General features: G+C 36.4%; 1 protein-coding gene across 1 annotated transcript in view; it reads right to left on the reverse strand.

Moving 5' to 3' along the window:
- The window catches only part of SENP6 (SUMO specific peptidase 6), a gene marked incomplete at its 5' end in the record, with an annotated part of 62,182 nt that extends 39,258 nt beyond the window's left edge, over window positions 1–22,924 (reverse strand). The window contains 5 exons of the mRNA XM_075707124.1: window positions 3,284–3,304; window positions 8,102–8,203; window positions 15,014–15,156; window positions 15,782–15,845; window positions 22,827–22,924. Coding sequence (XP_075563239.1) covers window positions 3,284–3,304; window positions 8,102–8,203; window positions 15,014–15,156; window positions 15,782–15,845; window positions 22,827–22,924 — 428 coding nt within the window. The remainder of the gene's footprint in view (window positions 1–3,283; window positions 3,305–8,101; window positions 8,204–15,013; window positions 15,157–15,781; window positions 15,846–22,826) is intronic.
- Window positions 22,925–26,821: the final 3,897 nt, after the last annotated feature.

Below are 26,821 nucleotides of genomic sequence, written 5' to 3' on the forward strand. Positions count from 1 at the left end.
AAATCGTACAGGTTTGTATTACATTTTTAACATGCAACATACATTTATCTTTTTAAGATCAAAAATTAATCACTTACCATATATTGCTAAATAATTTTTTGACAATAAATTGGAATACAGTAACATTATGTACCCTTGCCTGAATTTTGTGTTATCAACATAGACTCAATACTTATTAAATGGCCAACCACTTGCAAGAATACGCAAGGGCCAGGAGAAAATGAGTTTCTTTCTTCTCCCACAATATAAAGACTCTTACTTGTATGCCCACAAAGAACCAGTAACACCCAAACCTAAGTTACGAAAAACAGCTCTAACTCAACTGAGGCTTCCCAACACATTTTACTTGGTTAGTAAACCAAGGTCAGGTTTGAAGTTGCTCTGAGTTAGAAACAAAAGCAAAGACAATTTTAAACACTACTTAATTGTAGATTTCATGTGAAAAAATTTCTTGGAGACAGTAACAGCCCTCCCACAAGAGGGCAGCAACCTGAAGCGCCTCCTACTAGTTTCCTACCCTGAAAAACCCCCACACAAACAAAAAGGCAGAGCCCACCAGCACAAAGTTTTTACAGATGACAAAATGAAGCCCCTCCCCTCAGCACCATGTCTGTTGCCATCTGAACAGTTGCAGATCCATTGATACCTTCTCCAGTGAAGTACTTAGTACACTGAGCGGTTTAATTGCGTGTGAGTACAGAAACAGAATGGAAACTATAGGTTTGGTTTTGTTTTTTTTTAAATAGAGCATGACACCTATCTTTAAAAGGACTATTTGGAAAAGAAAAAAAATTCTTGTAAGAGATTAAAAAACATAAAGCACTTCAAAAGAAGTGCCTTCTTGCTGTTAAATCCTAACTTTAATAGTCTCCCATTTCAAAAGGAATAAATGAGAGATCAAACAGCTAAACAGATCAAGATGCAAGACTATCTACATACTGTGTCTAATAGAAAAAACAAGAAATATTGACTGCTGTTCCTGCCATCCTAGCAAATATTAAAAATACACAATTTTTTTTTTTTTTTGCCTGTTAGGTTTCCTAAAAATATTTCTTATGAGATTTAAATTTTGCTTGAAGAACAAGGCTCCATGCTCAGAGATTAAATCATTTTAGGCATCTCATTTATGTCATCCAGTATAAGTAGTTATGATTTTAATACCTTTAAGTCCAAGGAAGGTAGACCAATACTTGATAAAAGCAACCTCAGGAAGTAGTAAAGCATTAAACAGCAAAACATTAATTACGAGACCAAGAAAGATCAGGCTCTTCCTGCAACAGACATGACAAAAATACCGAACTAGTCTGGACTGTGGAGAATCCTGAACTTTTGACACATCTTAACAGCTAAATGGTACAGCATTCTTGACTAAACATGTTTTGCCCAGACAGAATGGTGTCACTGATTTAGTATTTTCAGCACATATTCAGGACTACTGACATATTCCTTTGCTGATGGAATTGGACCTTACTGTCTTCACCTTGAGCTAGTAGACAGACCTCTGTGGCAACCTCCAGCCAAAGTGAAATTTTCATATTAAAATTTCTTCTCTATTAAAAAAAAGGGGGGGGGGGGGGCAGGGACAATTTCTGTCTATGCCAGAAAGGAATAAGCCTAAAGAAACATTTGGATTTGGGAATTTAGGATACAGTACTGTCTTAGTTCAGAGCTTTCAACACTACCCACAACCTGGTATGAGCCACATCAAAAATACCACATATGTGCAAGGCTGCACCAACTCCTAACAGCCCTTCCTCACACTGCCTCTGTATACTACTACTTGTAGGTATACCACTGCAGACAGGCTGTTGGTTTCTACATCATTACACAAAACCAGAGTAAAGCATGATAACATAGGAAGCACCAAGCTGCTGAGGTGAAATTTACTTTCAGTGTGTCTTACAGGAAAAGCAGAGTACAAAAGCCAAAGGCTGAAAGAGAGAAGCAGCAGCACAAGGAGTTGGGTTTTCAGTATGCAGGTCAGTAGCCCCATTTGGCTCAGAAAGTCAGGAGTTGCAGCTGCACTTATCATGACGGTAATGATTAAAACTAAATTTAGCGGCTCCTGTCTAAATCATCTTCCCCTGCTAGGACAGCAACAAAAAGCAGGGAAGGAAAAAAGAACACATCCAGAGTACTGGATTATGAAGCAGGTGTCCCCAAGGGAAAACTAACATCATCAGCATGCAACTCAACCCTAGTCTTCCTATAACATACAGTACCAAATTAAAAACATTAATAGCTGAATGGTTAACTAATAACATAAACGCAGCACAAAGAAAAACAGGAAAAAATACATGCACTCAAAGCCCAGGCAGCGAGAGGATGATCAAATCCCTTCTTAGCGGGCCAAAACTACCTGGTGAGTATCTCTGATATTTCTTTTAAGAAGTAACAAAAGGCAGTAAAACAGAAAGACTTGATTTTACTACTGAATTTGAAATAAATCTAGAAAATCCTGAATTCATGAAGAACAGATCTACACTAGATTTCTGTGTTATTTATATCATTAATGGTTAAACATTATATACACTGTTTAAACAATTCAACCTATCAAGCATAAACTGCCAAAGAACACCTACATAGACAGGCTATTTACAAAAACTCAACAAATTCATTACTATCAACAAATCATTTACACTAATATATAAATTTAAGCTATATAGAAAGAAAAACAAATGTATGGTATTTCATATTGCTAACAAAATATTAACAGCAGTACAACAGATGCAAAACGAGTGAGAAATGAGCTTTACAGTGTGCCTGGTTTTGCTATACATTTTCTGTTAATTGCTTTAACATATACACTTCATGAACAGAATGTACACAGTAATGCAATAAAAACCCTTAATGCTATTCAAACCGAGCTGAGATGACGGACTGAAAGCTGTTAAACACCCTACTAGGATACGCTTCAGAACCATTCTATTACACAAAGTTTGCTGCTCTATGAAAAGAATTACAAGTGAATTCTTAAATTCCGGAGAAAGTTATAATTTATCTATTTTCACATTGGATATAAATAGATAGATAAATTTCCAGTGGAAATGTACCCGAAGTTCACATTAACATGGCATTATTTAGAGATGGATGTAAATGTCCTTTATTGGTAAAGGGAGTAAGTGAACCACAAAAACAGAACAAAAACAACCACCCCCCCTCACACATGAGCAGATATGATTGACTGGATTGAATATTCTTTAACTAGCATTGATAAAGCACTCATTCAGTTAATTTTTCTTAATGCTCATTGCCATGTTCATTTCATCAATAGTAAGCTTACCTTTCCTTTCGGTCCAGATTGCTTAAAATATGAAAAAAGAAAAAAAAACATAAGATGCAAAGCCCCACATGTGTTGCACATCACTAAATTCAAAACTTATTAAATATAAACTATAACCATTTCATTGCTTCTTGCACTCACTGGACTAGTTTTCAAATGAGCATTATTATTTTTCACAGCATTTTTGTAACAGTAATTACAAACGCACAAACAAATGTTACAAAATGTTACTTCACAGACAGCAACAGTCAGTGGTCTAAATACTACATTGTCTTGCCTCTTTTTCAGTGTGTAAAATTTGATTCATTCTGAACTCAACCTGCTTGTCTCACTTAATTCACTGCAGTGTAGAACCTGACATGACAGAATCCTTTAAGATCAAGCCTCATTTCCAATCCCTGATCACCATGCAAAAGAAGACAAAACAAATTTACATAACAACTTGTTTCCAACTACTAGAAAAATATTTAAGTGTTTAAACTGAGAAAAAAAACTTCAGAAAGCATTACTTAAATATTTAGGAGAGCACATGCAATCAGCTACTGGATAGAGAAAGATAAACAGAAGCAACCAGCCCCCTTCTGAGGTTTTGGCTAAAAAGAATCTCCAAAAATAATAAAGAATTAGGACCACTAGTTTCAGAAGTGTCTCCTTTAGCATCAGTGAATGTACCTGGTGCTCAGAACTCGGGTCCTTTGTATACCAAGACTGACATAAAAATAGATCTAACTAAGCACAGCACAAAGACAACTTGAAAACGGTACCTTTCTCTCTCCTGCCTTTTCAAAACTTGCAATATGGAATGCTGTAAGCTTTTAATCTATGTGGCTGTTCCTCCCAAATATCAAAAGCCTAACAAACTTCTGTCATATATGCATTACACTAACACTATTCTAAACGAGAACAAATTCAAACTGTTTCCTGGTTTACTTCAGTCAAATTAAACAGAGCAATAATATTACTGAGCAATATAAACTCATTCTCCTTTCCTTTTCACAAACAGAACACTCACAATAGAGCAAACTCTCTCTAGCTCTCTATAACCCAGAGGAATGGCAGGACTGAAAGTAAACCAGGTAAGAAGGCAATCCTCATAATCCTACAGAGTGCAGTACGAAAACACATTCAATCTCCACAGTGCTCTGGGAAGAGAGTAAAAGGAATTCAAAACTGAATGTGACCACTGCAACTTAGACTGGGGTGGGGGTAATCAGCCAATGCTGCATGAAAGTGGGGAAAAATTGCTTCCAACTGGAGCTAGGCTTTACAAACAATAAACACTGTTGTGGTGAGGGTCACATCCAAGTTTACACATCCAGTCAGATCCAACTATGTCCATATGGAACGATATCCAGTATCTTTGTACCCTTGGCATAGTTAATACATAACTTGGATTAACTGAAATTTACACAGCACCTGTAAACAATGCTAAGGAAACTTAAAGGCAGGAAAAAAAATTTCCAGAATGCCTGATACAATACTGTACACCGTCATTACATCAGATCCCTCACTTGCTTGTTTTAAAATCCCATATTAATATAATGCATTTAAAAGAATTCTCACTTTACATCTTGGAAATCCTGGACAGATCCAGGAATTATAACAAGCAGTGTTCCTACGAATTGCTTCATGCAGCTCATGCATAAGATTTGTTAGACATGGTGTACATACATGCTATTCCAATGCCAAGTCTTAGAGAACAGTCAGCCAACAGCATAAGACAGAACTATGTGTCCATTAAATGAAGCAGAATAGTTTGAACCAACTACAACACTAGGCTAAGCTATATCTGAAAATCTGTTGTATCAGAAGTTAACAAATTTTAGTTTCATCCCCAGATTTGACTGGAAAAAACATTAATAATATTTATCAAAATATTATTTTTAAATGCCCAATTTTGTTGTACTGGAAACTTGTATTTTAGATATGAGTGCAACAGATATTTAGACAGAATTTAAATTAACATGCACATGCAAAATTAGTTGGAGAAAGAGATGAGAAATACAGTACACATCACAAGCTCCAAATTCAACTTCATAGAGATTACAACTGAGTTTCATAATTAGCTTGCCCCATGTGACACCATCCCCACCCAAAGAAACCAGTATAAATAACAGAATCTGTAACGTCAGTGCCAGAGACTCAATCTGGTCAGAACTAATTTAAGGACAATATATTAGGTTAGTTAAAGCTATTTTCCCTATGCTGTTACTGGTCACCATACCATAAAACCATTTTACAAATGCAAACAATACACAAGAACACAACCTTGTGCTGCCTGTAAATTAGTATAGGAAAAAAAACCCAACACCCTAGGACTCAATTTCCACGCTAACAGCTTTTCTTTGCCTTGATATATACCTAGAATTTTATTCTTGGTTTGCCACCCACATTTTCTGCATATACTCCTTTCTGCAGTGACACCATCAGAATTTACTTTTAAACTCAACTATTGTCTAACACCAGTAAAAACTAGCAAAAAAAGATATAAAAAAATTCCTACACAACTAAAAATACATGACCAAAATAAGTTACCCACTTTATATGCACTGAAATTTTGTATTATGAACAGTTTTATATAGTCCTATTTTAGGGTTTTTTTTTTTTCTAACAACTGTTGTCTTCTCATTCATAAACCTACATTTTCCATATCAAGTAGCCTTGAGATCCCCCTTTTTAATTAAAAAAAAAGTATGACAGGAAGCCATTTTCTATTAATTTTCACTCTCCTAACTCAGAAACAGATTTAGAAGCTTTTAAAAATTAGTCAAGTGAGTCAACTGGCAAAAGATACTGGAATTAAATATCTTTTGCACAGTTCCTCTGTAAAGCTCACCCTCAGTCAATTAGATCATGCTGGTTCCGACATCCTCCAGTGGCAAAGCATTACTTGGAATTATTATGACTATTTCCTGCCTTTGAAACTCCAAAAATATTCTTAGCATAAGAGTTAATTGTCTGTTGTTAATGTAAATGAACTACAACAACAACCCTAAAAGAAAACAGATTTAGAAACATTCAAGATGACTACTGTCCAAGTACTTAATGCAATATTCAGCTTGCATATATTATGCATTAGTTTTCTTTCTGTGTGTCATACATACGAAGTCGCTACTTTTGTTTTTTCCCCCACATTACATCGTAGTCTTAAAAAGAAGCAAGTGCCATAGGCGAGAAAGGCAAGCAGGCAAGTCTAACATGCCCTCAAGATTCAGACTCTCCGGAGCGGACTTGCTTGCGTGCTGAAGAAGCCTACGGCACTTAACTAGGTAAGATGAATCCATGTTGACTGGCTGTTTCAACGACCCATCTCACAACAAAGCTTAATCAAGTACACTAATATTATTAAGGTCAACATTCAGAGATCCAAGTCTTGCATGATTTTGCTTACTTCAACTCATTTTAATTAGCACTGCAGATCAAGATTTTATCCCTTAGAATTACCAAAAAAAAAAAAAAGTGAAAGGTAAGGGCATGAATGCTTAGATATGCCCCATTAGATATGCCCCATGCTTTTCTCAGTGGAACACTGAACAAAAAATATTCTAAAGAGGACTGAATGTTAAGAAGAACAGAGCACAGCTGGTTCACCCTAAACCACATAAACCTCGTCTTTCAGTTTAATTCGTAGGAAAAGCTCTGCCAGTCCTCCTTAGTCATCCCTGCCTTGCAATGATGGGAAGAAATTTAAAGAAAAGGGAGATCCCTACTACTGCATCTGCTATTACTAAGGGGAAGGAAATGTCCATGCTATTTTCCATTTACAGGTGATAGTACAGTTTGAAACGGAAAGAGGCAACAATGGTGTAGGTCCTCAGGAACAGGACCGCAAAATCCATTTTTCTGTCTGTTTCTTCAATGCTAGATTACTCTAATACATGTTTGGATCACTTCATTCATTCACATTAGCATACAGGCTTTGTTTTTCTGAAGACAGCAAATCTAAGTGAGGGAAGTGGGGTGAAAAAGAGGATGATGCCTACATATGATCCCACCACCCCAAAAAACCTACATGAAAAAACAGAGAGGAAAAAAGGGGGCAGAAGAAGGATGCTACAAAATACTGACAGGATGAAGCACTTGTGGGCTGGTGGAAATCCATGAAATTCACAGATAAAAAGAGCTCTGAATGCACAAACTTTGAAAGAAAATTCCTTAAAGCAATGGTTAGCTTATGCATTTGTGACACACGTTGGGTGTGAAAAGCCTGTGGAAAAGAATTAAAAAACAACCCTGCAATTTACAGAAGTCTGATGCAGTTTTAAGTTTTCAAACCAATGAAGTTTAATTCAGCATAGCTGAGTAGGATTCCCCAGTCTCCAGCCATCCATTCTAACAACTATTTACATAAATGCAAAACCTTGGTTCCAGTTTATATATTTTATGCTGTATTTACAGACTATGTATAATCAACAGATGTGTAACTTAATTTTTAGATGGATCTTATACAAGCTGGAGTTACTGTGAATTAGTATTTGATGATCATGTTGTCAGTTATGTGTATTTCTACTGCATACTATGTTTGTCCATTTCAAAGTATTTTCTAAACACATAGATTAGCAGGTGCTCTCCTACTGAATATGTGCCATAGTATGCTTTAAAATTAGTAAATTCCAAGCTCATATAATAATAATTCCTAAATGGTAAGTTTTATGAAACTTTTGTAATTAAGATCAAAGCTCATGATCAAGAATGCACCATGTAATTACTTATGTTTCCTTAAAACACTTCAGCGCATAAGGAAAACCATTACATACAAAACCAGAAAGGACTTTTTACAATAAGAACATCTGAAGAAGCAAATGTACTTAGTCTTACCTTTGGGCTGCTGTTTTTACTACTGCTGTCTGTGCATTTGCATGGTGAAAACGTCTACCATGTACCACAGTTACAGGACAAGACATATTCTGAGCGTTTTCACTGCAAAAATACGGAAAAATAGTTTAAGAAACAACTCTGGTGTACTTGTACATTGTCTTAGGTAAAAATTTTGGTGTCCTGCTTTTACAGTAACAGCCATACAAAACCAAAAATCAACAATTTCTGAATCAATAATACAACTTGTTAGGATCCTTTGACAGGCAGAAAAAACATTTAGTCCTAGAATAAAACAGAAAAATAAGAATACACACTTTTTTTTTCCCCCCCTGGAAGAAACGGCAAAGATTTTTTCAAATTTTATCACCATCCAAAACACTGTGAACCAGCTCTCCTGTACTCAACCCCATCACTGCAAAAAGACACTGCCTTTTTTACTGAATTATAACCATTTATAATTAATTTTATACTTCCATCTGTGCTTTGTGTTAAGGCATAACTTAACTTCTTTAATATGACTTAAAGGGCATAACATGTGAACAGACTGAATTACACATTCAGGAATTTCCCTCACCTTATTACTCATAAGGGAAAACAGACACAGCAAATTTATGGATATAAGATGGCTGGTAACTGAAACAACACAACACATCTCAAAAGGAAGAGAGAAGGATTGTCAGGTGCTCAAATATCCCAGCAAGACTCTGCACAGAGACAGTATGCTCACCAATGTCCTTTAGCAGTTCTTTGGTTTCTTCATTTGTTGCCTTTTGACACTCTAATCTCATTACTATGTAAAACAAGTAATTCTGGGGAGAAGATTACTCACCTCTAGCAAAAGCTGATATAAAGATATGGTAGATCAATGATATAGCACTCCTTCGAAGATCATTAGATGCTAACCATTATCCTGCACACTTCTGTGACAGGACACACAATACTACATTTGAAATGTTAAAAAAACATGCAACTTTTAATAGACAGCATGTTGATAATGGAAACTCTTTCAAATTATGGAAATACAATGCTTAAATTTTGCTTGTAAAATTGCTTGGAAATTTTAACTGCACTAAATAAAATTATGTGAAAAAGCATTCTCATTGATTAATAATATTTCTCAGAAATATTATTCAGCAGAAGTTTTGCTCCTGCTGTTTGTCCTGTTAGGAACAATGAAAAAAACTGAAGTACCAAAATTACCCAAAAAGTTGACAACCAATTCCTAATCCCTCCTTTCTATTCCCCCCCAAAATGGAAGTGAGAAAACTGCTAGCTTGCTTTTTAAATTTCTTTTCAGTTTAGACAAACAAACCTTTCCAGGAGCCTTATATTGAGTAGTGTAAGTCAGTATTAGAAGCTTTCAGAGCATTTCTGACTGATCATGACTGTTATGATCTGACTTATTATAACATAGCCATGATCATAACAGAACAAGACTTATCAAAACCAACCAAATTGTAAAACCCTCTTTTCTAGACTATGAAGTTTAGAAACATCATAAATGTTCTAACAGTTCAACTTCCTCAAAAACAATCTATAGCATCCCATTCAAACACCAGCTTCTTGAAAGTAAACACACTCATTCCACATGCTTCCAAGTCAAGACAATGCAACTCCAGCTGGTCAGTCATCATCCAGACTGATTTACAGTTAACCTTCTGTTTAATGTTGTCACCTGAGAAATAAAAAGCTGACAGCTACTTGCCCTAAATACTTTAGGGTGTCTCAAATCCTCTCTGGCTTCCAGTTTAATGTCTTTGAAAGAGATACAAGGAAAGAAAACACAAGCAGAGTGCAGGAATGCCTTCTCAAATGCCCAAGACTTAAGGAGTTTAAACAAGCAAGCAAATCTGTAAATACACCTATTTCATGTTTTATCATTCAGTTTGTTGAATCTGAGCTTTGCCAAGCTATCATGATTGAGAAACTCTTGTGCGCCCACAGCACAAAAAACTGTTAAGCAGTGCTTCTGCTTTCTGCCTTACGCTCAATTAGTGAGAAACTCCAGTAGGTGCTGGAATAGAATATCACAGCCTTCTGGATGATCAGATTTGAGTTAAAGCAGACTGTTCTAGATGGCACGCTTAAATGGTTCATATGGCGTCAGATATGCTTCCAAGTAGGACAGCTGTAAAATACAATCTGCTCTATAATCCTGTTCTTTGAATAGAACATACCCAGTGCAGACAGAATCACCAGAAAATTTAATCATAAGTCCTAGCAAGTTGCAAAATGGGCATATCCGAACTGAAATCTGGGTATCCAAGTTTCAGCACAGTTGCAAGAAAATTAACACACAACACTGAAACCAGGGTGATGTAATGGTCAGAAAGTTCCTTGAAAGAACAAACGTTCTAGAAGTCTCAAAGAACTTAAAATATATTAACAATACATGTCTCCTTGATATGATCTCAGAAACCACAGAATCATTTAAAGTTTAGGCTCTGATGCAAACAAGGTTACACTATCACGTTCTATCAGCTGATCCTAGGAACTTCTTACCACCACAGATTCAAAAGGCAAAGCACAGAGGATCTTGCACTGGGCAAAGAGATGGATCTAGAAGTAATGGAAGCATGACATTTCAGGAACACAGGACACAACTACAGACTACATTAATTCTGCTGTTCATCAAATAACTTTTTAATGAAGTATTACCAAAAAACAGAAATCTAAAAGGGACTTAATAATGTGAGAAATTTGATACAAGTTATTGAAAACTAGCAAAGATAAAAGCAATTTAAAGTAAGATCTCATGATTAAAAAGACCCCAACCAACAAAACTATTAGGGTTAAGTTAGAGTTTGATACTAGATTTGCTTAACCAGGTAACAGACAATTACTTTTTCGTTGGTTTAAATTTTTGTACGTGCAAGTAGGTATGTACAGGGAGAATTTCTTCTCACTGTCTTTGTATATCCCTTCTTCCTATCACTCATTCCCTGAACTTTAGGGAATATTGTACTACAATAATACTAATTTCAGTCAAGCCCCACCAAGCTGAATTTTTTTTAATCCTGCAGACAAGGTGGAAGAGACTTCAACTTTGTGATAAAAATCACCACGAACAGCTCAAGAATCTCAAGTACCTGATCTTCTTGTACTTAATCTAGCAACTTAACTGCATGATCAACCTTCAGAATTTTCTCTAGTTGAAGAGTCCAGATATTGAAAGGATAACTATTACACACCATCCATGCTGTATGTCAAAGTGAACACACCACCAATCTTCACTACATCGACTAGATCACAACCCTTTACTAATTTTGGGATTTTCTTATAATACATGTGTTATGAAAGATATAATGCTATCACAATTAAATTACTAAATCAAGATAATTACTTACAGCATAATCACATTTCCAAGCAGACTTAGTGACCAAAATCTGACAAGGAGTTAAATAATGTTGGTAGTATGAGTTTTAATCAAACATCAAGTCCTTATGGCAGTCACAGTGGCCTATACACATCCATTATTCCTAACTAAATTCCTTCATTAATGACAGTTTATTAAGAAGGTGGATACTTATATTTTCCATTTAAATTCAGCATGCAGCTCATTACTAGACAGAAGGTGGATGCCCGCTTTCAAAGTAGGTGATGTGACCTTTAAGTAAGGTAACATACAGGCAAGACATTTTTTTTTTTTTTAGTTTAATTTTATAAATCATACTAGGTCTTAGGTTTATAATGTAGTATTTATCAATAGAAGGCAGTCCCAATCCAAGTAACAGAATGTCTGAACTAAATGTTTGGACTGTCTAAAAAAACCTCAGCAATTATTTACCTTAAAAACAAAATAAAACCCACATACCTTTCTGGAACTTAAGAAAAACACACACATACACAGTCAAGTATGACTGTTTTAATAGAAAAGGGAGAAAAATTACATAGTAAGGTTGGATTTCACTACAAATCCCACAGCCAGACAGAAGAAAATTCTAGTTTCCAGAAGATTAGAGGAATCTTAATTTAAATAATTAGGTGTACTCAAAACAAACAACAAATGTAACATATGTGCACAGGCTTCTTCACTACTAAAACAGAGCAAAGAAGTCCTAACAGATTTGTAACAGGCATTTTTATCTTTATGTCTACGTTCAAGAACAGAATCCTAAAGAATGGAAGTAACCAGGGTGATTCCATAAGAACTGGCCAATTTGAAGAGTAGCAAGCCAGAAAACTGGATATAATCTTATAAATCTGTTGTGTGTACTACAAACTAAAGACTGAAACACAAGACATAATTTACATAGCATAAATCAAGGATAACGAAGTACCATGCTAATTTGTATAAACGTATAAATAATTAAAAAAGGGATGGAAGGAAGTACCCAAGTTCAGACTTAGCAAGAGCTGCCAAGGAAGTGCTTGAATGTGCTGAAAAATAACAGACCTCTGTGCAATGGCACAACTTTTCACCTATAACAAAAAACCTTGCCATTATTAAATCTATTTTATTTAAAAAAAGCTTTTAAGTTCCACATAACATCCTACTAGTTTATCTCAAAACCCAAGACACTGTCTGTATTCCCATCAGAGGAAGGAAGGGAAAATATAGGTGCACTCTTGCCAAAAAGCTCAGTGAAATCTTTTTTATAAACGTCTGATCTGTGGATCTGATCTGATCGGGTCTGAAACATCTGTGGGGAGAATGCAGTGATTGCTTTTACGTTTCATTGGACATTGGGAAGGCAATGATTTCGGTTTAGATTTATATGAACAAACCCTATATAAGAAAACTCTTAATGGGCAGAGGTGGATTTTTAAGCAGTGGCAGGATGGGAGAGATTAATACTTTCATATAGTCTACATGCCTTTTTTTGTCTTCATTAATATAACATTTAGCTAGAAATCATGACTCTTCAGACAACTTAGTTACTGAAAACTTAATAAAATGTAAATAAGGTATTGAAGACAGACACTAAAGCTTATTCAAAATAACCGAGCATACAAGACTTAATAGTAGTTACTGTTCCAGACATACATTACATATACCCAAACAATCCATTCAATGAATACAATGGCATGTTGGTTATAATAACAATAACTTGAACTATTACAAGTGCAAAATTTTACTCATCAGTGAAAGTTTCACTGTTCTTTGTCAAAACTAAGCCACTAAATTAAAGAATGCAGGATAAGAATATCCTTCATTCATAGAATGCTTTGGGTTGGAAGGGACCTTTAGAGGTCATCTAGCCCAACCCCCCTGCAGTGAGCAGGGACAGCTTTAACCAGATCAGGTTGCTCAGAGCCCCAGCCAACCTGACCTTGAATGTTGCCAGGGATGGGGCCTCCACTGCCTCTCTGGGCAACCTGTGCCAGTGCTTGACCACCCTCATTGTAAAAAACTTCTTCTTTATATCCAGTCTAAATCTACTCTCCTTTAGTTTAAAACCATTATTCCTTGTCCTGTCACAACAGGTCTCACTAAAAAGATTGTCCCCATCTGTCTTAAAGGCCCCCTTTAAGTACTGAAAGGCCGCAATAAGGTCTCCCCACAGCCTTCTCTTCTCCAGGCTGAACAACCCCAATTCTCTCAGCCTGTCCTTGTAGGAGAGGTGCTCCAACCCATTCACCTAATAAGCTAAACTATTGTTTATGTGGTCCTTAGAGCAGCAGTCCCTAACAAGAAAATGTTCATAACTGGCCTCCTTTTATCAGAAAATTCAGAATCTATGGGTATTAGTTTTGTTTTGGGTTGGTTTGTTTGGGGTTTTTTTTATTTAAGAGTATGCATGAATTTAAGACCATCCACAAGCTACAGAAAAACTAAACTAGAGTAGTATGTGTCACATTTGGTTAAGACAGTGGGTGAAAGGTCATCTAGGTTTTGAAATTCAACAAGATAGATTAATATGTCAGAATAGGTTACAATTACAACATAAAGGCAAGAAGAGTCCTTATTTTGACTGAAGTATGTACAATTCTTGTAGTCACTCTTCTCTATCAAACTGATGGGCCAGCAGTCCAGACTGGAAATTCTGGATTTGTTGCCTGTACATCAGGCTCAAAGATCAGAACAGCAGGAAAGGACACACATCACACAGGACTTCAAGGATTTATTTTCTCAAGTGACTCTGTGATAAGGCTGTCCCACTAACCAACAATGCTCTACAGATCAGCATGCAAGAATGAAGACAAGTACATCCCTCATACAGCTATGTATGGCATAGATATTTGATGACTGGCCCAACTATAGCTAGCTATCTTTCGAACTTTTCCTTCCTGCAAAGGTAACCAAATTGAGTGCACTTTAGCAATATGAAACACTCCCAGAGAAAGTTACATAAACGTTTCACCTTTTATTATACACTGAATAAAGAGATCAGTCTGTTACAAGCTAGGGACAGTAGTAACAAGCAAGTACAGCACTGAATGCTTAAACACTGTTTTTGTCAGCTCTAAATGCAAGTGACAATCTCAAGCTATCACGTAGGAGTATGGATATTTGCCGAATCCTTTAAAGGAATAGTCCATGACTCCTAAATTGAATGATACCTTGCAATAAGGAAAACAGAAAATGCATCCTGAGTTAACCTTGGCTATTCACAGTCACTGAAAGAAGAAATTCTTGATGGGGTTCTTAGAAATATTCTTCTACCTGCTAGCACTGTATAGAGGAAACAATAGTACATGTAAACAACATTGGTAAGGCACTGACAAGTATGCCAGTGAATGCTCTAACTCTATTTTAATAATCTTATGGTATTTTACTAACGTGCTATTTAACATTTTGGAAGACAAAAGGCCTTAACAATCTAGTTTTCTATCTTTGCTCAGAAGCAGAGAACAGCATAGCTTCTTAAAATGCACAGCAGATAATGCAAATGTACAAGTTCTGTTCACTTAGCATTGATTTATATCAATGATCAAGTAGGCAAGCAAACATAAAACTAAAAGTAGTACCTCAGTTTCTTGCTGTTTCCCATCATGTTGAGGCCAATTGAGTTCCCTTTAAATAGTCTCAAGCTTCCAGCTTTGCCTCGCCTTGCATATGTTTTTATGGAATCACCACTGGTGCCGACAGGTCCAGGCCGACAACGAAGTGACTGTAACAACATAATTCACATATATTAAAATACTTGCATAAAAGTTAAAAGCAAAAAAGGAATTACAAAATATTTATATAAATATTACTTTGGCTTCCTTTTCAGACTGCTTTTGTACCAAACTTCACATAAAATATACCCCGTCCACACCCTTACTCACTAGGATTCCTTAGTAAACAAAATATGAATATTTTCAAAGTATTATGAAGGTTCTTGCAGTTGTAAGCTGCTTCAGCTTCAAAAAGCTTGGGTTCTGCCTATGTATCTTCTCCTTTTATATACACACACGTATATATGCATACAAAACCGGGAATCTGACAGTAAGCAATCATGGGATATAATGAATAATATTTTTAATTAAAAAATACAATCCCATTAATAATAACTGTCTAAACTTAAAACTAGTTATTCATGCTCATACTTTCAGAATACTATACAAACCAACAAGATCTATAGGAGTAAGAGGAACAAAAACATGAAGGGTCGGCAGATAGACAGCTTAAGCATATGTTGCTAAATAAACACATACACTTTCATTTTATAATACTGCACAGATGACTATGCAACATTGTTTAAGAACCTAGAAAGCTTTAAAGATACATTTTCACCGAAACAGAGTACTTGCCTTTCTCTCTTCATTGGGACTGAAAGGCCCATCACTATCATCTATGCTGAGCAGATTTGCCTCGCTAGACAGGTATGGGAGAGAAAAGCAGATACATTGTAATGCAACAGAGCACCAGCAAAACATTTTATACACACGAAGGGATTTTTTTTCCCCCTTCCCTCTTTAAATTTAAATGCATCACATACACATTGTACACATATGCCTAAAACAACAGGAATATGAAGTGGGCAGCGTAGCGATCCAGATGTATTATGTGAACCTGAACTTAAAGTGTACATCCAATTATTTCACAAAAAGCAAAATTAAAAGGATGTTATTAATTCAAAACAGAGAATACTATTGAACCTTCAATATTGTTATGGCAATGTTACTGACATAATGAAAGATTCTATACAACCTTATGCATAAATTGTGTCAAACACTAAATTAACCTATAAAATATAGTCTTAGTTTGTTCATGTATATCAATGTTCAAGTATGTGGTTTAAAACTGCAAACTTCCCAGTGCTTTAGGAGAAGAACTTAAGTATAACTAAATTTTATCCCATAGCAATTATTGCCAAAATATGTCTTCCTAAAAATAGCATATTCAGTTTGGCTCAACTGCTCATTAAAATGTGCTTCTTTAGTACTTCCATGTCTGTAATCTTCAACTATTCTAATGGAGAAGAAGATACAAAAAAAGAAACCCACCCCATGATACTGTGAAAATGTATTCTTTTCAGTAATAGGCAATTATCCTCAAATAATCTTAAGTAATTAAATTAAAACCCCGATCATACACTTTATACTGACAGCAGCTAGATTAGGTGAACACATTCTTGCTTCCAGGACAAGCAACCTGCAGAGAATCCCTTCTCATCAATGGTGATAAGGTTACTCCTCTCTTGGCCGCAGCAAAATAATACAACTTTTAGCCAACTTGTAGTTGCATGGTTTGGGGATTTTAATTAAGATCATTCAAGCAGAAATTAGTTAAGAATACAAGCAGTTATGTCAGGAATTCCAAGGGAACAGCTACACAAGAGAAACAATGATGGAGGTGAAGGTGGAAACATTTCTTAGCTGCAGGTATGACATGTTGAATGCAACATACATAGTGACTTTAGCTCTTTATATATAAGGTAACCACTCAGTACCACCCCTCACACACACACAATTTCCTAAAAGCTTCCATGCACAAGATTTCCCCTTATATTACAATTTATTCCTCCACCTTATGCAATACAGATATCCCTACGTCAAATAAAAGAAAAAAGTTCTTGACTCACAGGGTGAGAATTACAGACCCTGAAACTTCAGGAGGTAAGACTGTGCACACAGTTGGTTTTGATATGGGAAGAATGATGCAAATGTCAACAGTTAGCTAGTGGCACTGTTGTATTTTCCTTTCATTTATAGACCACAAAAATTCTAGGTGCGCAATGGTAAAACAAACAGCATAGCAGATCATCACTAATTTCCAATATAAAGTGTCACAAAGACAAAGGAGTATAGTCGTACTTCTGTACTGACTATCCATGGATATTAAAATGTTAAAATATTGTAACATTTTTTTTTAAACTCTCTTTCAGGATAGATTATTCTTCCAAAGAGGCTCACTGAGCGTTCTCAACCCTTCATAAGACAATGAGTTTAAAGATTTCAGAAGTTTTCCAGATCCTAAAGAATAAATAAAACACTGCAGCACAAACACAGCAACCTATGGTACCTGCAGACCTGGCATTCACCTACTCTGTTGACCTAGCCAGATCATTTTACCTCTAGGAACATTTTCCTTCTTCAGTTCCAGCTTGTGCAAAAATTGTGACGATTTTCAAAATGCCCTTGTACAGTGGCTATACCTTTAGGCCTTTGAGATGCCACAATACTGCAACCATTTTAACAACAGGTGTTTGGGTAGGTGAGAGAGGAGAGAAGATAACAGATTACAAATGAACAAAACTGAAAAAATCCTTAAATCAAACTGAACAAGAATAACTCTTATGATGAAACTAAGATGACATGACTAAAAAAGTATTTGGGAATTGGATATTTTTAAAGAACCAATATTTTCAGATTTTAAGGAATGCAAAGTATATGCATCAGTACCAGAAAGGCTGTTTTTTCAGAGAACAGAATACATAGCAACTGAGTAATGTCTATTTGCTCATGTATCACATGCTTACAGTTGCCTGCTTGAAAGATGCAATTTATACAGCCAGGAAAAAAAAACACTATACCACACTCCCACATACCACACAATAATATTTTAACATTAGTGAAACGAAAACTCAGTGGACCCGCTGGGAGGAGGCTATGCCTCCACACTTTGTCGCTTTTAACCAGGAAACAACAGACATACAGTTTCACGTTAGAAAAATAATTTCTAACTTTTCAATACTTTAATTAAAATTTTATAAAAAATGAAAGCTATGCCTTTACTAAAATTAAGAAAAAAAATGTAAGTCAGTAATTTAGGTAAACAGAGTTCTTTCCAAAGGGGAGTTCATAATCATGCATTCAAATTTAGGCATTGAACAAGGAAAAAAACCAACAACAGAATCACAGAATCATAGAATCGTTTAGGTTGGAAAAGACCGTTAAGATCATTGAGTCCAACCGTTAACCTAGCACTGCCAAGTCCACCACTAAACCATATCCCTAAGCACCACGTCTACACATCTTTTAAATACCTCCAGGGATGGGGACTCAACCACTTCCCTGGGCAGCCTCTTCCAACGCTTGACAACCCTTCCCATGAAGAAATTTTTCCTAATATCCAATCTAAACCTCCCCTGGTGCAACTTGAGGCTGTTTCCTCTTCTATCACTTGTTACGCAGGAGAAGAGACCAACACCCACCTCACTACAACCTCCTTTCAGGTAGTTGTAGAGAGCGATAAGGTCTCCCCTCAGCCTCCTTTTCTCCAGGCTAAACAACCCCAGTTCCCTCAGCCGCTCCTCATAAGGCCTGTGCTCCACACCCTTCACCAGCCTTGTTGCCCTTCTCTGGACATGCTCCAGCACCTCAATGTCTTTCTTGGATTGAGGGGCTCAAAACTGGACACAGTATTCCAGGTGCGGCCTCACCAGGGCCAAGTACAGGGGGATGATCACTTCCCTGCTCCTGCTGGCCACACTATTCCTGAGACAAGCCAGGATGCTGTTGAGCTTCTTGGCTACCTGGGCACACTGCTGGCTTGTATTCAGCTGCCTATCGACCAACACCACCAAGTCCTTTTCCACCGGGCAGCTTCCAAGCCACTCTTCCCCAAGCCTGTAGCGTTACATGGGATTGTTTTGACCCAAGTGCAGGACCCACCACTTAGCCTTGTTGAATTTCATACAATCGGCTTTGGCCCACTGATCCAGCCTGTCCAGATCCCTGTGTAGAACGTTCCTACCCTCAAGCAGATCAACACTCCCACCCAATTTGGTGTCATCTGCAAACTTACTGAGGGTGCACTCAATCCCCTCATCCAGATCACTGATAAAGATACTAAACAAGACTGGCCCCAATACTGCGCCCTGGAGAACATCACTTGTGACCGGTCGCGACCTGGATTTAGCTCCATTCACCACAACTCTTTGGGTGTGGCCATCCAGTTTTTTTACCCAGCGAAGAGCACGTCCATCCGAGCCAGTTTTTCCAGGAGAATGCTGTGGGAAACGGTGTCAAAGGCTTTGCTAAAGTCCATGTAAACAACATCCACAGTCCTTCCCTCATCCACTAAGTGGCTCACCTTGTCATAGAAGGAGATCAGGTTAGTCAAGCAGGACCCACCTTTCATAAACCCATGCTGACTGGGCCTCATCACCTGGTTGTCCTGTACATGCCCCGTGATGGCACCCAGGATGACCTGCTCCATGACCTTCCCTAGCACTGAGGTCAGACTGACAGGCCTGTAGTTCCCCAGATCCTCCTTCTGGCCCTTCTTGTAGATGGGCGTCACATGTGCTAACCTCCAGTCAACTGGGACCTCCCCAGTTAGCCAGGACTGCTGATAAAGTATTCAGAGTGGCTTGGTGAGTACTTCCACCAGCTCCCTCAGTACCCTTGGGTGGATCCCATCCAGCCCCATAGAATTGCGTGTGTCTAAGTGGTGTAGCAGGTCACTAACCACTTCCCCTTGGATTACGCTCCCTTCATTTTGCTCCCCGTCCCTGTCTTCCAGCTCAGGGGGCTGGGTACCCAGAGAATAATATTCTGTTTACTTAAATCTAATCACTTACCACTTGTTTAATGTTTTAAAACATTAAGAACCATGCAACAGCTACTTCAGTTTAATAGACCACGTTTTTACTACTACATATCTGCAGGCGTTTACTTTGGGATAAGACAATTGTCAATTACCATTTGAATTTCCATAACTCTAGTTCCATGCTGAGTATCAACTCTAGCAGCATTTTAAAATGTATATATTGTGTTGCATGATCATTAATTTTTCCAAATGTTTCTTTACTCTTTTTGTGTTCATTACTTGACGCTTTACCATTGTGACACAGCCCATCTAATTCTCCAAGTGAGTTAAACGACACATTTCTCTTAAAAGAATCCACCTATTCTAAAAATGGGTTTGGTAGGAGGTCATTAGCCACATATTGTGTGTTCATCTCACGGAGGAAAGATAATCCAAGCAGATATCCAGTATTGACCAACAACATTAGCACAGATCTCATGGGGTAATACAAGAATACAGCCAATCCTTTAAGTGCTGGAATGTTATTCTTGGGCCAGTTCAAAACAAAGTTATTGTGTGTCTGCCATTAAGAGGGCAAAAAGCTGTGATAAGGTCAGACACTAAAATGCTAGTGCCTCACTAAAATGCTAGTGCCTCAGCAACAAGCACGACATGCAACCAGATGCTTGCTTCAGATTTACAGCCTTTTCCACACAGAAATGCAGAAAGTTACAAGCACTGCTAGTAAATATCAGCATACCATTGCAAGTAAGAATGACATTTTTAAAAAATTGCCAGAATACATACTTATTGCACAGTATTCTCAAAATATTGAGTGAACACAAAGTTTTTTGCTGGAACAATTCTATGAACTAAAGCTGCTAATCTTCGAAATGTTCTGCTAAAGGTAAAGGGAATTTAAAAAGAAAAGGACAATTAACTGTCACGTAATTTGTTTTCTAAAGATTCCCTTCTGTCAATATTTTGTTATACAAAGTAAAAACATATCAGAAAAGCAAAATACACAAATTATTTCAAAATGCTCAAAGCTTACAATGACATTAAGACAAAAAAAACCCAAAAAAACAAAAAACAAACAAACAAAAAAAACCCACAAAGGTGTTACCAGAAGTAAATATGTGGGCAGCTTAAAATATACAGCTGTTTGGAGGGAATGCGTAGTTGCCTGAAATGGTATGAGAGGATGGGTAAGCAAAAAAGGCAGGATCTCCAGTTTAAATCAATTTTCAACTACTCTTTTATCTTATACTTCCAGAAAAGATTCTGCATAATTCACAGGTATAAAAACAAATTACTGATGTGAGTAGGTAATAAAATTTCAATACTGGCTATGGGAAACTTTATCATATAGAATATATGAAAGGAATGAAAAATCACTCAGAAATATCATCTTAAAATCAGATACAATTATATAAAACAGATGTTCTATAATAATTTTTTCAAAATTTTCTTTTTTTTTTTTTTTTTTTTGCATCACTACACTATAGATATCTCATTCTGTGTTTTTAAGTCAACATCAGCTGGAGACAGATGGAAAACAGCAGTAAATTACTAGAACGAAAAAAAGCTGCTATGCTTACAAATGTGAATTACTTTTATTTCTGAAGACAAGTAAACTGCAAATACTAACTGTATGGTATGTACTGCCACTACACTTAAAACATATTACTGTGCACCAGAACTTCATGTAGAATTGCTAAGAATAAAAGCAAGCTTAATCTTATAAAACTAAAATCCCCTCAGTTTGAGAACCTTTTAAAAAGTAGTTTTAACTTCTGATACAGTTCTGTTTTGACAAAAGTTCTTAATGCTTACCTCACACTTCAGCGAACTCCTGAACTCATTTTTTAATGACTAAAACATCACATTTCTTAATGTTTTTGTAAGATTACAGCATAGCCTACTGCTGCAGCCTAAGTGGTTATGTGTCTCCTATCTCCCTTTCAACAAACAGTATTTGGCAGAATATTACCTATTAAAAATGCCACTCCATGGTGGTCTCTTTAGACTATTAGAGAGGTCAAGATACAAATTCATATAAGAATTGTTTTTTTACCTAACCACAGGATTCAGTTTCTCCTTACTACAGAACTGTAGCATCCTTTTTAAACTTGCAGGTCCTACTCTCCAAATGTCTAAGAACAACAAAAAAACCTAACATGCATTCTTCATGCATGAAATTTGTTGTTCTTCTAACAATTCATTAGTCTTTTTGGAAATAAATACATTAATATTGAGAAAACATATTAGTAACAATAAAATGTCACAAGGACAAAGTATGTATTCAAACTACACACATAAGGTTTAAGTTTTAGCCAAAATCCAAGCATACTAAGTAAAGAAATAAGTGATCAGGGAATAAAAACAGCCTTAACTCTACCCAGTGAGATAAGCACAAAGGAGAAAAACCTATGGTCTTTTAAGCTCAGTTTAACTTGATGTAGGCCTAGAGCTACTGAAGTACCTTAATCATAACTGTGAAGTACTGAGTAGCATCACCACTAAAAGGAAAAGTTGAAGCTGCTTGGATACCCTACCTTTCCATTCCCTTACTTTGCATGTTAACAAATTTCTTGTCTGCATTCCTTAGACTTACACAGTAGCTCCAAAGACAATTGAAACACTTTAAAAATTTACTGTGCCCTATGTTGTAAGCACCACGTTCACAATTAAATTTATATTATAATGCATTTTTATATGTCAATACTATTTAAAATAATCACTTCTTTGAAATAATTTTTCTTAATCACTGAAATTTTTAAGATATTACACATTGTTTCTTATTAATAAATTAGAAAAAAGTATTTATTTATAAATAGACACTTATACTTTCAATAGCCTAGATAAAAGCATCCTTACTCTTTCTCTGCATCTCCTTCACTTTCTTCTGCATGATCAAAGCTCCAATTATTTTTAAAACCTCCATCTCTCCTGGACTGTGATCTATCCAAAGCTGAAATGAGAACAAGTTAAGGTAAGTCTTGATTTCAAGCTGAGTTATTAATCAACACAAACTAGAGGAGTAAACCAGATGTATATATTATCCCCAAGTATTTATTTTGTTGATGTCAATGTTTAACTATGATTTGACAAAATAAGTTCATCAATGCAGTGGTGACTCGTTTTCCTAAATAAATACAAGTGAGTATTTATCAAGTCGACATCATGTACAAATGCAACAAGTTAGCAAGCTATTAAAAATTATGACACAAGGTAGTTTTACAATTATTTCAACTGTTTTACTGATACCTGTAAATTTAAGGGTTCCTTCTCTGATATGAACTATATGCCACATGCAGAGAGAGTCCTAAAATTTATTATTTAAATGTCTAATACCGAAGCACATATTTAATTTTTCCATATAAAAGCAACAGTTCTGAACTGCCCCAAGTACAATTTCAACATAATACACTTTTTTTTTTTTTAATTCAACATCTGACACTGATCTGAGTTAACATCTGATGCTAACTGAAATTTCAGTGTTAGTATCAACTAAGTAAAAACCTGAACTTTCTGAGAACACTCACACTACCTCCAATTTCAGATTTTGCAATATCCAATAGTACGGAGATTTTCACATAATATGATGGCACGGGGGTATTAAGTGACGGAGTTCCAGAGCATGGAGACAGCACTCATTAAGGCAAGCCACTGTTCACCGCGGGCCCCAATTATTGCAACTAAAAGCTGTCTCACACAAATTCTGTATGACAAGCTATGCAGCGGGTTTGATTTTGGTATAACTTAAATGTGTCTTTTCTTACTATGTTTTTCTTTACATAGTTGGAAATGCATTTAGAAATAATGAATGCAACTCTATGTTTTGATAGAAAAGAAAAAAAAAATCACAACAAACAACAGATGTCTAGGGTAAAGTATAAACAGTGCACATAGAAATATTTATTGCATATTCAACCTCTGCTTCCAGCTACTTGCATCTACCAAGGACTTCTTGAGCCATGGGTGATATTTTTGTGTTTAACAGCCTTGCTAGCCTTTTTCTTCTCCCCGCTTGCTTTTTTAATCAACTCCACTTTACAGAATCAACAGCATCTTGCAGCAGATAGTATCTCAGCTGAATTATACATTATATGAGTAAGTATCTCCTTTTGTTTGTCTTGATTCAATCCAGCATCTTTTGCTCCTACTTAGTACTCCACTCCTTCACTTCTTGTACTTTGGAAGACAGTAATAAGTAATCCTTCCCTGTTCACTCGTGATTGCATAGATCTCTGTTGTGTTCTTTCACGGTCATCCTTTTCTCAGGCAGAAAAAGAAAAAAACCTGAGTCATCTTAATTTTTCCTCACATAAAAGCTGTTTCATGACTAAATCACTCTCAATGCTTCTCTCTAAAGCTTTCTAGTCTACTGTACCCTTTCTGAGATGAGGATACCAACACTATGAAGAATATTCAAGATGCATACGTGCCATGAATTTCTACAGAAGCAGCATGATGTTTCTGTTTTGTTCTTTATTCCTTTCCTAATATGTCTTAACACTGGATTTGCTGTTTTCACTGCTATGGAGAACTACATCGATCTTTATGTACTAGATAATTCCATCTTTCACTCATGGTTGGTAAGAACCATTTCAGAGCCAATCACTGTCTACAAAAATTCTCTTTCCTACTTCTCATTCACTTAGATTACTTGGCATTTACCTATACTGAATTTTATATATGAAATTATATGAAATAACCCAAACCTGAGCATCTGCAATTTTCTTTAAATAGCTAGCCATTATACTAACCCAAGTAAAGTTTGCAACATCTACAAACTTTGTCACCTCACTATCAAACCCTTTTCCTTGTATCTGTGCACCAGTGTTAAACTGTGGAATTCAATAGGTTACTCCCTCTATTAACAGAACAAACCATTTTTGCCCTCTCTTTCCACCTGTTGTCAGTTGTTCCTTACAAAACTTTCCATTTTATCCAGAGGCAACTTAGCCTCTCCAAAAGCCTTTGGTAAAGGACTTCACAGAGGGAACGATGAAATTAATTCTGGTCTTCATTACCATTTCTACGAATTTGGGTTGTACGGTCACAAAGCTCACCAATGTGAAGTTCCTCAAACACCTCTGCTGCCTTTTTAAAAAGCTGGTATCGTACTAGCTCCCTTCTTCACCTGTAGCAGAAAGACAATGCTATCCAAAAAGTAACACGCAACAGTCATTAGCTCCTTTATCCCCGAGTTCCTCTTGCAACACTTCCATGAATGCTGTGTGAACCTACTGCCCTGTTCAGTTTCCTTAATGTACTGCAATTTCTTCCACCAATATTTCATTTTGAGTCATATACTCTATCATACTTCTTCTTAAGAAATATTCTGGCATAAAGCCTTTATAAGTGTTGCCAGAGTGGGTGCAAGCAATTCCATTTTTCAGCTATGACCTTATATTCTCCAAAGCCACCTTTTACAATTCGGTTGACTACTGACCCTTCAAATACTCCAGAAACTTTTCTGCTGAGTTTGAAGAAATACTTAACAGTCATTTTTATGCCTGTTGGGAGTTATTAATCAAAAATTTTTTTGCCTGCCTCATTAGAATTATAGGTTTAATCCACCAGCTTTTTTATTATTCTCTGTTTTCATCATCCAGACAAAAGTTCAGACTCAAGAAGGATGATGTTTTCAGACATCTCCCTTTACCCTGCTCTTTAGCCATGCCAACATTTTGGGGGTCTTTTGAAGTCTATTTAAATAAGCAGCACGCATGTGCTATAAGCCTCCAATATGGTGTCTTTAAATAACTCCCAAGCTGTCTGCAAATATTGTACACTCCAGCTGCATCTTTTAGTTTCTTTTCAAAGAGCTCCTTAAGATCTTCTGTAGTCTTTTTTTTTTTTAATTAAGCATTTCTTTATTAGATGGTTTTCCTTCAGGTTTAGAAATTCAGCATCCTTGCAGGACATTATGTACTTCACGAACACCTTGCAAGATTCTCCAACAGCACTCACTATATGCTGCAGAACAAGTACATCCAAGAGTCACAATTTCACATGAAAGGGAATTGCTGCAGCACGCTGCCACTTCTTTTTGTGCACAGCGTTCTCCTCTAGAAGAACAACTGGAAGGTAGCATTTCACCAAAACTTCCCTCAGTGTCTGTGTCTGCTATCCCTGCAACTTTTATCATTTCTCTTAACAGGTTACAGTAGTCATCATCCTGGTCAAGTAATTGGCAATGTAATTCCAATGTCATATTTTTTACATAGTCCTTGAATCTATCTAGATTTCATATAACTTTTGGAGCCATTTAAGTCTGATCTGAATTGAGCATTTTGTGGAACATATAGTACTTCTACCCTTTAGTCTCAATCTGTCATAATGTCCCTCTAACTATTTTCCTTCTATCTAATTTCAAATACGTTAATTCTGTCAGTTTCCAGTTCTCCCATTTTACCTAAATTATTTTTCTGTGTTTCTTCACACAAATGAAGCAAACACTTTTCTTTGTATGGGGTTTCTTTTGGTTCTTCTTCTGTTTAAATCAGACTATTCGTACATGATTTTCCACCTCAGTTCCTACCTTAGTTTTACCAACGTCAGTAGAGGACATAATTTTTTTTTTACAGTTTTATCCATTGAGCATAAATTACATCAAACCATGTGCTGCTACACATGTATCAGCCTCTCCCCATTCTAGGTGCCACAAGACTGGTTCTATTTTCATTTTGAGAAAATCCATCCCCATGGTACAGAACTCCCTCTCTAAAGAAGAAATTTGCAGATGGTAAATCATCTTCCCTGCCCATTTTTTCTGACATTGCAACTGTCCATTTTTGTGGCCCTGCGCCTGCTACACAAGATGCTAAGATTTCTATCATGTACATCAATGCTACCAGCTCTTC

The sequence above is a fragment of the Pelecanus crispus genome, chromosome 3 (assembly GCF_030463565.1).
Source record: "Pelecanus crispus isolate bPelCri1 chromosome 3, bPelCri1.pri, whole genome shotgun sequence".
Classification (NCBI taxonomy): Eukaryota; Metazoa; Chordata; class Aves; order Pelecaniformes; family Pelecanidae; genus Pelecanus; species Pelecanus crispus.